This window comes from Odontesthes bonariensis, chromosome 11 (genome assembly GCF_027942865.1).
Source record: "Odontesthes bonariensis isolate fOdoBon6 chromosome 11, fOdoBon6.hap1, whole genome shotgun sequence".
Taxonomy (NCBI): domain Eukaryota; kingdom Metazoa; phylum Chordata; class Actinopteri; order Atheriniformes; family Atherinopsidae; genus Odontesthes; species Odontesthes bonariensis.
The window spans coordinates 9,149,668-9,163,721 of record NC_134516.1 but is presented as its reverse complement, the minus strand read 5'-3'; the positions used below and the strand labels follow the sequence as shown (position 1 = coordinate 9,163,721).

The following is a 14,054-nucleotide window of genomic DNA, read 5'->3' as shown; positions in this document are numbered from 1 at the left end:
GGTTGTTCCAAAATGACCTAAAAAGCTTCCAGCTTATCCAAAACATTACTTGGTTTGGCTTGCCAATACAGTATACAATTTAAAAATACTTCTCACATATAAAAGTCTTGATCAAATGACCAAGCTCCCTCGTATCTTTAAGGCCTCACACTTCCATACTTCCCAAACAGAGCACTTCCCTTCCACGACTGCTGTCTTATTTGTGGTTGCTAGAGTTTCCAAAAGTGGAATGGGAGTCATAAGCTTCAGTTATTGGGCCTTTCCCTTGGTGGAACCAGCTCACAGTTATTATTGCTTTTTGTCTATTAGTCTCGTCTTGCGTCGCTTCAGTTTAGTGTCTTGTTCCACTTTCTCACCGGACGTTATCCTCAGCTTCCCTGTTCATTCCTCAGTTCTACTCTCACCTGACTCATCAGTCCCCCCACAGTACTTATGCTCCTTGTTTCTTTGCCAGTCATTGTCAGATCCTCGCCGTCACATTCTACACGGGTTAATCCCTGAAACTCTACATGTCAGCTTTTTCCATTTGGTTAACTTTGTATTTAGTTTTTGTTTCATGGTTTTCTGGTTCAGCCGTGTTTTTGGTTTCCTTCATAGACTCCCAAGGTAAATCACGTTCTTCCTGTAGTCTGCCGTCTCTTTTAGGCCTCGACTTGTGGGCGAAATTCCCATGTTGCATCCTTTTTTTAATTTTTAATCTCTTATTTATACAGTTGCCATTTTTGCTGTCATTAACTTTTCATTTTTCTTAATCAGAAAGCCAAGAGCAGGTACTCCTGGACAACTATTCTTCATTGATTTTTTTTTTTTACATCTGTTCTGTGCTCTCACCCCTAAACTGTTCGAGGTAGCTGGCCACCCTTCTTGAGTCTGGCTAAAGGTCTCCACTGTTGGCTGCCACCATTTTCATGCCCGGGATGGGAATTGAATCAAAATTGAATCAAAATTGACGATTCAACGCAATTTGTTGCATGTTAGATCAATTAGTTATTCTAAAATGACTCTAGGAGTGAGTGTGAGTGTGCATGGTTGTTTGTCTCTGTGTTGGCCCTGTGATGAACAGGGTGTGTCATACAGCTCCATTATGAAATGGAGCTATAGAAATAAATAAATAGAGAAGGCTTGGTGAGAAAAAGAAGTGAAGAGTATAAGTGTTGGACACGGCTGAAAGGAAATAAGATCATAGAAAATGAGAGATGAGAACAAAGAAGGTGGGAAAAAGGGAAAATGCAAAGTTGACTAAAAAGGAGCAGAGAATAAAAGGATGACGGGGTGGAAAGAATAAAGAAGTGAAAAAGACAATGAGGGGGAACATAAAGGGAAAGAAAGGGGATGAGATAATGGAGAAGGGGGGGCAACAGGGGGCAGTATAGAAGATGAAACAAAGGATTGGAAGGAAAGAAGTGGGAACATTAATTACAGTGAAAGAAAATATAGGAAAAAGAGAACACAGTAAGGGGTAAGAGGATATAGAAGGAACACGAGACTGAGAAGAAAAGACACAAACACAAGAGGGACAAAGGAAAGGAGGAAAGAGGAGGGGGAATGAAAAATCTGAGGGATGGGATGGGTTGGGAAATAAGTTAAGGCAGCGAGGGAGAAGAGACGAGAAAGAGGCAAACACACGAGAAGAATAAAGTGAAGAATTAAAAAAGTCGAGAGGAAGCTGAAATGAAAGAATATGAGAAAAGACATGCAAAGAGGATAATCAGGTTGTATGTTGGTGTGAAGATGAGTCAAATATGAGGGAACAAGGACATGGAGAGATGAGGTACCATTAGAACCCAACAGAGAGAAGGAAAAAGGAAAAGAAGAAAAGACCATGTCGAAGATGTCCAGAGAAGAGGTGTACTGAGACATAATGTTTCCCCAGATCAGCCTGAAAAAGCTAAATTTGGCTTTATGGATGTCTTTGAGCCAATGAGGCCTATAATCCCTTCTTATAAACCACAGAAGAGTGATGAGTCCGTTTTTGTTCTAATATCTACATTTCGTGCATCTTTTCTGCTAGAATTAAAGAAACGAAGAATAACAGTGCATCTGATTTGTGTTAAAGCCCATTTGCTCCATGGGGGAAAAAAAACAAATCAACAATACTAAGCTGATTAAAAATGCGCTTATGTTAGGGAATTATATCGTCTTTGTCTCGATGATGCTTGGCTGTGGTGTTGGTGTTGTGGTTTCTGGGCCTTCGGTGCGACTGAGCGGGTTTCCGGGGAGTCCGAGGCGGAGTCTGGACGGCTCCTGCCGTCACACCTGTTCCTCATCTGTCTTCATCAAGAAGCAGTCTTAAGATTGTCACCAGATGGTCTCACTTCACCAGTGGTAATTAGGCCGACCCCTGTGTTCCGCTGAAAGTTTTAGTTTCGAGTGCTTATACCGCCGTGTTTTCTTCAGTACCACTTCCGTCGTCATTTCTCCTCACTCTGGATTCCCACCTGGACCTAAGTTCCACGTTTACCCAGATCCTCCCTCTGGCTTCCAACACCGCTCACCTGCCAATGAACTCTGTTCCGACTCTAAATCTCTCAGTGTTCTGCGTCTGCTCTTGGGTCCTTTTTGTGAATCGGCGAGGCACCGAGCCGCGACAGTCTTCTTTCTAATCTGTTTAATGCGGTATGTTAAGTGGTAAACAAAGGATGGCTCGAATCCAGTTTTGGGCTTTCACTTTAGTCTGATCTGTGGTTTATAATCCGCTGTTCCAAAATGTCCAAAACAGATCATGAGCAAATCATATTTTGGCTGCTCTGGACAAAAATATCTGCGATACAATTAAATAAATTAATAAATAAACTTAATATTTCTGACCTAATATACTGCCTATATGATTCAATACTGGTTTTCAGCTTAAGTTGCTATATATAATATTTATTTCCATTTGTTTGTTTTAATGTTGTATGTGTGCATTTTGCAGCAGTGCTAGTCCAGCCTTATGCACAGTGACATGCAAAAGTTCGGGCGGACACTGTTAGAACATTCTTATGAAAAATCAGTCGATGAAAATCATATTATCAATCTAAATTTAACTATTTACGAGTGCAGAATATGTAACAGCTCAGGCCATCATTGGAACTTGGGTGTGATAATAACCAGCCACCTTCTCCAACCTTATAACACAGCCACAACAAAGTCGAGATGATCAATTATTTATGCTGACAAATCATTTTTCAAACAGATTAAAAAAAACATGATTAATGATTCGTCTTTCTTTATCTTTATGCTTTCGGCAAAGCCCAGCTCCTGAAAAACAACCCCACACCATAATCCCCCCTCCACCAAACTTCACACTTGGCACAATGCAGTCAGAGAAGAAACGTACTCCTGGGCAACTAGACTCCTCCATCAGATTGCCAGATGGAGAAGCGTGATTGGTCACTCCAGAGAACGCGTCTCCACTGCTCTGGAGTCCAGTGGCGGCGTGCTTTACACCACTGCATCCGACGCTCTGCATTGTACTTGTATGGATTGGATGCAGCTGTTCGCCATGGAAGCCCATTCCATGACGCTCTCTAACTGTTCTTGAGCTAATCTGAAGGCCACATGAAGTTTGGAGGTCTGTAGTGATTGCAGAAAGTTGGCGACCTACGCTGACCTCGCTCTGTCATTTTGAGTGGCCGACCACTTCGTGGCTGAGCTCCTGAGAGCGACCCATTCTTTCACAAATGTTTGCAGAAGCAGTCTGCATGCCTAGGTGCTTGAATTTATACACCTGAATTTAATTATCTGGATGGGTGAGTGAAGACTTTTGGCAGTATACTTTGTCAAGATATTTTTGGGAAAAATAATACAGGGACACTCCTTAAAAAAAAAAATGTGTTTCTAGATTAAAGTCAAGTCTTTCGAAACAAAATTTGCACTTGTCGATGTCCAGAGTAAAAGGAGCACGAAATTAGATGATATAATTAAAAGGTTATGAGCTCTATTATTCAGTTATTCAACAACATCAAATGGTGAAAAACATTACAGAAACAGGATATTTAATTTAGTTTCAACCAGCTGTTCGTAAAGGTAAATTAATATGATTCAAACAACTGCAGAAATCGGAATGGTTATGTCAAATAATCATAATGCATTCTGACATCTTTAACGGCATAGAATCTCTATACACCAGTGACCCATGACCAGATCAAAAATTCAGTTGATCTGTTCCATAAGAAGCACCGTATAACATCTGTTTATGCTTAAACTTTCTGTTAAAGCCTGCAAAATATATAGGGGTGAATATGATCTGGAGGATTTAGTGTCCAACATTCATAACAAAAAACAACAATTTTTGTTTCACAAATTAAAACACAAGGAATTAAACTGTTTCACCTGTTCGTTGGTGAAGTGCTGCCATTTCAGAAGAATCTCCTGAAGCAGAATCCAGCGATCTTCTGTCCATCTGCAAATAGCTGCCCAGCGGTCACCAAGAACCTACACACACGCAAAGAGGACAAATATGCATTATCTATCAGTATTGTTTGCCTCGAGGGGCTAACATTTTCATGACATCGCCCCAAATGCACACCGAGTACCATTTTCACTTGCCAGATTAATTCCTTTTGCAGTCAAAAATTCAATCAGAAGTACTTTCTTTTTTTCAAAATGCAATTCATCCCAGTATTTTTTTTCTTCTAATTATCTAATCTTTTATTCTATTTAAAACAAAAATTCCCCACAAAATCATTATAGGCTGTCAAATATGTGTGGCTATTGCTGCTGACAGGAATTGTCTCCTGTATCGTTTTGCATTGTGGAGAAGCCGAAGAAGAACTGTATTAAAACTGTATTTACATCTTGCATGATAAAAAGAAATGCATTGCAAAAAAAATGTCAAGTGACAACATTGTAGGGAAAGTTCATAAATCATGTTTATATCATAAATCATGATATAGAAGTAGGGCTGGGTGATATGGGAAAAAGTCATCACGATTTTTTTTTTTTTATATATATATATATATATATATATATATATATATATATATATATATATATATATATATATATATATATATTTATATATCAGTCGATATCGATATATATCAGGTCCATAACTTTTAGCATCCACTTGAAGCCCTTATTTTCCACTGTGCTTTTTGTTAGCATGTATTTTGCAATACAATAAGCGGTATTCCCTGGCTGTGTTTGAAACCGCATACTTCTCCTACTACTCCCACTACTCATACTAACTTTTTGAGTTAGTATGCGAGTTTGAGTAAGCGAGAAGTTCCCGGATGCATACTAGATTCTCCTAAATGTTGGGTATGCATCATGAGGTTACTACTCATACTCAAACTACCCAAGATGCAACGTAACTTGACGTCGCCGATCATCATTTCCTGTCAAAACGGCAGTTTCAAGCTAGCTACAACGAGGGTAGGTTCACTTCCTGTTTTCAAAACAAAAGCACCAATTGTATCATAATGGCTTTCCCTATGATAAAAGGCAACGGGTATTTTATTTTGTGAAAATAACCGGAAGTGCGTTGCTCACTACGGCTAGCTTTAGTAGCGCCGAGTTCGTCAGAACAAAATTGTAAATAGCCGGTATTTTGTCAGATTTTCAACACGTTGGGGATCTAAACGACTACTTTCTCGCCTGAAAATGTTTCAAATGTTGCTAAAGTTTACAGAATTTAGAGCTTAAGTGAAATCAGCTTCAGGCCGGCTGATTTCGGCTTGGGTAGGAGCGAAATGCATTGTGGGTAAACACTGCATACTGTCTGATCGATGAATATGCAGTATGGAAGTATGCAGTTTGCAAGTATGTAGTATGTAGTATGTAGTATCCGGTTTCGAACACAGCCCCTGTCTTTGTCAGAACATGCGCTCGACATGGTTTGCAGTGCACACTACTCTGTTTCGTGTCGGACTTCAAAAAACCAAAATACCTCCACACCACCGAAACGTTTCGGGCCCTTCTTATCAACAGTGTCATCCCTTACGCCTTGGGCAGTGTCTTTATCGTTTTGTCTGAGGGAGCACTCATTTTATTTTATTTTTTAATACGACTGCAGCAGCACAAACAAACACGCCACAACTTGCTGCTGGCATGGCTCTATTCCAGCCCCATGATTGGTTCAGCGCGGCGCAAGTCTCCTTGTGATTGGCTATTCATATTGTCTGTCAAAAAATGGACGAATGTAATCTATCGAAAAGTATATTGACCATGTTTTGTTTCTCTATCGAGGAAAAGTTACTCCTCGATAGCTATCGGTACTGTCCGCCCAGCCCTACATAGAAGTAGATTTTTCTTTCACGTTTCATGTACATATTGGTCGTGATTGTTAGCAGTTTAATGCAGAGGAAACACTCCACTGTTCCAATTAACTGGCAAAGACAAAGCCCACAATCTGTCCACTCAAAAAAAGTCATCAGTGGGACAAAGAAACAGAGGTGAGGGGATAGGGACTGAAGAAGGGGATGAAAAGAAAGTCACTGTAATGCAATTCCTAAAAAGTGAGACAAATGAGAGGGGACCGGCACACATAGACAGATGCACAGCAGGTTAAACCTAAGATGAATGGCCTGTACTTCATCAAACGACAATTTGACAGCAGGGCGAAAATATAAATTCTTGCATTCCAGCACACACAATTCTCCACTCTTATTTTTATGAAGTAATCCACTAAAATGACAGAAATAACGCTGTCCTTTTCAGAAGGAGAGATTTGCTATTTTGACAAATCTCTATAGCACAACAAAATCTTAATCTAATTCACAACTATTCATTTCTTCTCATCAACAACTTCTCCCTTTTTAATTGTGGGTGTGTGTCATCGGCCTTTCTGACTCACTCAGAACGTCCCCTTGAGAAAAAAAATATTCAAACTTTCTAAGATTAAATGGTTGCAGATTTTTCTTTTTCTTCCTTTTTTTTCTAATATTAACCCATTGTTGTTGTTTTTTGCTGCGGGTCAGAGGACTACTTCTCCATAATCAGTGAGACGGTCCTTTGTTCAAAGAACAATTGAGACAATCCAATTGAGGCAGTTTGCTTAGATTAGTTGTGTCCCATTACAATGCTAATAATCAGGATTTTTTTCTTTCCTGCGGCCTCCTTTGCTATTCCCTCTATACAGTCGTTTTTCTTTTGTCCCTTCTCACTGCGCCTGGCATGAAGAAAATCACTGAGTATCATGAAGCTGCTACAGTTATCAGTCAGCTCTTTCCAATCGCCTGGTCCTGCCCGTCATTGCTATTGCAACATAAAAAAGAATTTCACATTACAATCTCTCGTCCACACACAACTTAGAAAATATCATTTTCAGGGAATGGCTCAAGCCAGGGACGATTCACACAAAAAAAACCCCCCAAAAAACGAGACCTCCGGTCGCTCATGTTTTACTCACCTGAAGCTTGCTTTCCAAGGCGGCAGTAGCACTGTCCCCGCTGTTCTCGTCCACCACCACCACCATGTGGGTTAGAGAGTTCACCCTCACCTGTTCCACCTCCAGGTCCTCCTGCAGAAGCTGCGGCACACAAAAGAGGTCCGATTAAACACATATTTTTCTTTTTTCCCAAACCACATGAAGAGAATTCTTGATTTAGGTCTCCTGAGAGACAATAATCTATATATTTTCTTTCTGAATAGTCAGATTTATTTGAAGTATTTCTCCAAAATACTGCAGCCAGAGTTCTGATGAGATCTAACAGGAGAGATGTTATTTCTCCAATTTGAGCTTCTCTTCATTGGCTCCCTGTTAAATTCAGAATAGAATTTCAGATTCTTCTCCTCACATATAAAGCTCTTAATGACCGAGCTCCATCATATCTCAAAGATCTCATTGTTAGATATTTTCCCAACAGAGCACTTCGCTCCCAAACTGCAGGTTTACCTGTGGTTGTACGTGTACTTGTGGCTTTACAAATTTACAAGCCATGCACGAATGGACATTAAAAAATGTAATTGTTTATAATTAATTTGTAATTTGTAATTGTTAATATAAGTGTTTCTTGAACTTCATAAAAGATTACGCGCTGTTGCCCTGTTTGTCCCTGCACGGCGCCTGTCCCACAGTGCCTCGCGCGGCTCAATCAGTGGTAGTTCAGTGAGTCGAGTTCAGTTGAGTTTAGGCCCTTCCCATGTCAAGTAACGTAGCCGGTAGCTAGCTATAACTTAACCGTAGCTAGTTCAACTTTGCAGTCCAGTCATGGCGTCGGGCTCGGATACCGGTATACGGTTTGTTGGAGCTGGGCGAAAACAACGCCTGGATGTATGGAGCCATTTCGTTTTCTATTATGTACAGTGTTGACTAAAATGACTAAAATTTGACTAAGACTAAAATTGATTTTCAACATTGTGACTAAGACTAAGACTAAATTTAAAAAAAGCTGACTAAATTAACACTGGAATTGGCTCTATATGAATAAATTGGATTATTTTGAAATTTAACAAATTGGATTTCATTGGATTATGATTACAATGAATTGGACTCTAAGTGGCTTCAATTGGACTATATTATTGAAGTGCCTTGAGATGACATTTGTTGTTATTTGGTGCTATATATACATAAAACTGACTTGAATTGAATTGAATTAATTCTCTATTTGTGACACTACCAGCCTTATGGGCAGCCGTGGCTCAGTAGTTCCAATAACCGGAAGGTTGGCGGTTCGATTCCCACTCTCACCACTCAAAATATTGGTGAAACTAACATCTGGAGGGGTGTCAGTCCACCTCCTTGTCACGGCCGAGGTGCCCTTGAGCAAGGCACCGTACCCCCATGCTTTTACCTGGACGGGTTAAAAGCAGAGGACAAATTTTGTGTGTATGCATGACCAATAAATCTGATCTTAATCTTAGCTTTGTCTGCTTACTCTCATACAGCCCCTCTGAACTTGTTTACTGAAGCCCCAGTCAATTTTGGTTAAACAATTCCTAATTTCTGAAATGTCTACTGCTTTGGGGTCCCTTTGTCTGTGTGTAATTCCTTTAACTAATCTATGGCTATTCATTTTCCACATCCTCTGATCCCCTTCCCAGGTCGCAGACAAAAGGCAAACTCAAATTAGCCTACTGTCAACAATGTCATATTGTGTTCCCGAACTGAAGCACACCATTTATTTATTTAGCATTAAGTACTAAGCCATGGCTCCTGTTGAAGAGTAATTGTCTTCTAGTCAGAAGACTTTCTTGTGTGGAAGTGTCCTTGTCCAAAATACTGACCCCCTAGTTGCACAAGAGAAGCTCACTGATGTGTAACAGCAGAGAAAAAGTACTGCTAAATATTCATAGCAGTTCATGCTACAAAGTGCTAATCATGATACTGTCCCATGTGTTGCTGCCATCAAATTTAAGATGAGCTTACATTTACCATGAAAACAAAAAAAAATCTGATGTGTTCTATTCTATTTTAAATCAAATATTGGTTTATTTTATTGGTACATTTTACACGCCTTCCAATTACTTTATTTTTTTTCAAGTCAGAGTACTCAAAGAAAACATAGGCTGGCATGGGGAGACGAGATTAAAAGGTAAAATAGTTAAACCCAACGCTATAATGTAGGCCTTAGGCACATTAATTAGTAATCTTATTATACAAAGATTTCGAAAGTTCTGTGAGTTTTCTCAAGCAGTCCGAACAAAAACATTGCAACTCCCTGAGCATCAAATTTGGACGACCTTACATTACCCAAATTTTTCTTGGTTTGATACCAGTGAGAAAACTTGATAAATTCCTCAGTGTATATCTGCTTAAACAACATTTTTTCTTTCCTTCCCTGTGCTTTGAATAAATGAGGGCATGGTATAAATAGATTATTTCTATTCATATCATGCTCTTCTAAAGTTTCTTTCTATCATATCTTAAAATCTTAAAATATAGCCAGCGCGGATCTTTCGCTAAAGCCTCTTCTCATCTGCACCATGACCAAGTACTGATACTTTTCTTAATTTTATAGCCGTTAAGATATAATGGGAAAGCATTCTGTTTAGAAATACGGATGATAACGAGGAGTATGGTGGGTTAAATAGAGCTGCGTTCTATAAGCACGGCTTGGGCCAGCAGGTGCCCACCTTGTGTTCCTCAACCTGGTGCTTGATATCCTCCAGATCAGGACCGAGTGGCTGAGATCCAATCCTCTTAATGCGTGCCTCTGTCACATCCAACCAGTCTGTGAGCTGCTGAAGCTGCTGATGCTGTAGGTCCATCAGTGCCTTATGGAGTCTGGGAGGGAGACACAAGTCAGGGGCTCTCAATCGTATGCTGAAGTCACAAGTAAGATCATTACCACAAAACAGGCTTCAGGCTCTTTTATTTTCCAAAGAATACAAAACAGAAAAGCCATACAGCAGTGAAAAGAAAGGCATTTTAACACTCAAGCAGGGATTTTGTGCTGGTTTAAATCAAGTAAATCAAACCAGCAAAGGCCACCTTATTGTTGTCATTATTTGTGTTCTGGACCATGTTTGCACAGCTCTGTGCTTTAATCTACAATATTATCAAAGATAATAGTTGAACGGTTAATTACATTTGGTACAGTGTTAATTATCCTTAAATTCACAGCAAAGACAATGACTCCTGTTTTTTGTAACAATAGATATCATGTGCTACGGGGGACCTTCATTGATTGTGCAAAACAGATTAATCTTTATTCACGGGCTTTCGCTGGATGAAGACATTTTTGGTATAAATAATGCTTTTCTCCAGGTTTCGCCAATCTGTCCATTTTGGACTACTCACCTGGGACCACGGCACAGGAGGAACAGTCTGAGGAGAGATATCCAGTCCTCCGTCCTTCCCACCCACCTCTTCCTGCTCCAGTCCCCCACCAAGTTCAGCCTCCCTTGTGAACAAGTCTGAGATGTTTCAACACCTCCCCTTGAGGCAGTGAATCACTCCCAACCCAAAGCCGAGGGTTCACTGTTTTCTAACTGAGGGTGACCAAGGATTAATTGGACTTTTTAACAATTAACAAAGCTGTTTTGGTGTATAACTTTGGTGTAAACTGGCCATTGTACTATTAATTATATGTTACGCCTTTTGCTTGATGTTCCCTTGAGTAAAAGTCTCTATGTCTTTATGTACCTGCTCTGTCTCTCCATGCTAGCCACTCTCAGGTGCTCCCACCGGGAGTTCAGGAGGTTCATCTGCTCCCTGACCTCAGAGTCCTCCTCCTCGCTAAGGTTTCCTTCCCCCAGCAGGGCAGCACCAGCGCGAAGCACCCGTCCCACGCTACCCTGGTGAGTTGTCAACTCCACCATGTATCCCTGGAAAGGAAGCAGGAACATTTAATTTAAATATTCACAACATTTACATTTATTTTGCATTAACAACCTTCCAAAGTTTTAGGAGGCTATCACACTCGGATTGAGGCTTTTCCCGTTATCTCTCTATGAGGATTTGAAGGGTGCCACTCCCACTGTTTTTATCATTTTTTTTTTTTGCTTAGATTGGTATTAATGACTCTAAGTTAGAGTCTCCTTTAGCTATATTTATTTTTGCTTAAAGTAGCTTCTGTTGGGCCTCTTTTTCATCCCTTTTTACGAGATTATACCCTGTGAAGCACTTGTTGTGTTCATCCTTATGTATTTAAATTCTTCATCAACAGTTTGGTCAACCTTATCAGGTTGTCAGTTATGCTACCTCCCTTTATCCTTAGCTGAGTTGGGTTGTAACAATTTCCAGTCATGTCAGTGACAGCTGCTTGATGCACCACATACAGTGGCATTCACAATCAGTGTTTGCAATTCAATTCAATTTAATTCAGTTTTATTTATATAGCGCCAAATCACAACAAATGTTATCTCAGGACACTTCAAAGAAACAATCCAATTCAAGCCAATTAGAGTCCAATATATTGTAATGTAATCCAAATCCAATTAATTAAATTTCAAATTAGTCTAATTCACACGTACAGAGCCAATTTAAAAAAAAGGTGTCTAGCTAAGGAAACCAACAGACTGCACTGAAACTTCACTTCGATCCAATCTCCCATCCTGAGAGTACACGAGGCGACTGTAGAAAGAAAAAAATTCCCTTTTAACAGGAAGAAACCTCTGGCAGAACCAGACTCAGGGAGGGTGGCCATCTGCCTCTACCAGCTGGGCTTTGAGAGGACAGGAAAGACGGGAAGACAAAAACAAATTGTTCTCTTAAACTTATTTCTATCAACATTATAAGGTGTTTTGACATTGTAAACTGGCAATAACAGATCCCGCTCAAAGTGACGTGTAGAAATTAAGTTTATATCGCTGGTCATTAATGTCTGTTAGCATTTGTAAACACCGCTCATTGTTGCAAAGACTGCTCACAAACACCAGCTGTTGTTTAAAACACTGTTACAACGATATTACAAGTCGTTACAAGTGATATTAAAACATCAGTTTGCTTGGAAATCAAGACAAACACTGTAATCTGTTGTTAAATAAAAAACTGTTTGATCAACAGTTTAGTGAGGGTCAAACACGCATTGAAAGAGAAATTTGAAGTGACTTAATTATGTGGCTCTGTTTTGGCTCTCTGACTGTGGACAATGAGACGAGTTTCTCAGTAAAAACCATTTTGGAATTGGCTCTAGCATCAGCTCTGAGCCAGCACTGGAACCACTTGGATTGAAAAAGGGTAACTGACGACCCTTTCCCTCAGGGGGAAAAGCAGTCATCTACCAATCGGAAGGTCGGTGGCTCGACTCCCGGCTTCCCTGGGACCGCATGTCAAAGCGTCATTGGGCAAGATACTGAAGGTCACGCTGCCTACCGATGCGTCTGTCGGTGAGTGAATGTGTACGAATGCAAAGAATAAAGCACTGACTAAGTCTAAGACGTGCTGTATGAGTGAATTTGGCATGTGGTGCTAAAGCCATTTGAGTGGTCAACTAGACTAGAAAAGCGCAATACAAGTATGTATCATTTACTATATATACAATTCCTACCATTGTGCTTCATTTGCTTATTCTAAGCACTCAACTTTAATGCAATCTTTCTAGGATATCCCACAGAAAAAAAGATTGTAAATCATAATCCTACAACATACATAACTATAACTAATATTATACTGTTATGGAGAAACTTTAATCTATAATATTGCATTGTATTCCAGATAAGCCCTGTTATACTTTGTTTTGAACGTAAAACGTACATGGAGCAAAATGTACAAAATAATGTAGAGGAGTGAAATGTAAAATACCATAAACTAAGAATAACCAATTTAAGAAAAAGTGATTCAAAACAGAATTTGAGAGATTTTATGTGGCTAATTTAAATATGATATTTGCCCAAAGACGTACAAATTATTGGAACAAAAACATTTCAAAATCAATAAAAATTAAAACAAAATTAAAACTCCCCCGATGTAAACCTGTAGCAGCTCATTTGTGCAGTCCAAAATCTTTTTTTTTTTATTAAATCTACAGTAAAACATCAAACAACCAAACAAAATTTGTAAGGTAAATATAGTCAAAACTGACAACCTCAACCTCAATGCACCAGCTCCTACCTCATGCGTGTGGAAATGCTCCTTCACCTCTTCCACGTCGTTGGAGATGGGAGGCTGAGTCTGGAGGCCATCTTCAGCTGATAGCAGCCACGTCAACACCTTTTATAGGCAGAGTTCATTCAAATCAATACACTGAAAGAATAAGTATATTATACCATAGCTACATGAAACAACATACACGGTATTCTGTTTTTTCTAAGGTTCTCTGTAGTGGTAAGATAGCCATGTGGGTGACCGGGGTTCAAATCCCCTACATCATAGGTTCCCAAACTTTTTTGGCCTGAGTACCCCCTCACACATACAACGCGTGCGATGATTCTCCAAAAGTAGAGCAACACAGTGGTTATTACATGAAAATCATTTTATTTAATATCCTTAACTTGAACATAAAATTCTCAGGCTTTCTCTCTCTTTTTTTTAACCTCAGTTTAATTCAACATAAGAATAAAAAACATTTTCTTGAAATATAAATAATTAACCAAAATAGCATAAATACTAAATCAAAATAATCTTCCTTTGTTATCTAACTTAAACAAGTAATATTTCTCTTTTTTTTAAGAATACATGAACATAACTCATTTCTCTCTCTTTTTAAGAATACATTAACAGGCCTAAGTCATGTAACATTGATCAC

The 14,054-nt window shown here is 39.4% G+C and overlaps 1 protein-coding gene and 1 long non-coding RNA gene across 3 annotated transcripts in view; one reads left to right on the top strand and one right to left on the bottom strand.

The window, feature by feature from the left end:
* LOC142391332 (uncharacterized) overlaps window positions 1–14,054 on the top strand; it is a 397,679-nt gene that overhangs the window by 128,456 nt on the left and 255,169 nt on the right. The window lies entirely within an intron of this gene.
* Window positions 1–14,054, bottom strand: part of dmd (dystrophin) — a 215,905-nt gene that overhangs the window by 121,231 nt on the left and 80,620 nt on the right. For both annotated transcript variants that reach the window (XM_075477434.1, XM_075477432.1), the window contains exons 12-16: window positions 13,421–13,519; window positions 11,012–11,193; window positions 10,000–10,150; window positions 7,334–7,453; window positions 4,315–4,416 (exon numbers count right to left, since the gene is read on the bottom strand). In XM_075477434.1, coding sequence (XP_075333549.1) covers window positions 4,315–4,416; window positions 7,334–7,453; window positions 10,000–10,150; window positions 11,012–11,193; window positions 13,421–13,519 — 654 coding nt within the window. The remainder of the gene's footprint in view (window positions 1–4,314; window positions 4,417–7,333; window positions 7,454–9,999; window positions 10,151–11,011; window positions 11,194–13,420; window positions 13,520–14,054) is intronic.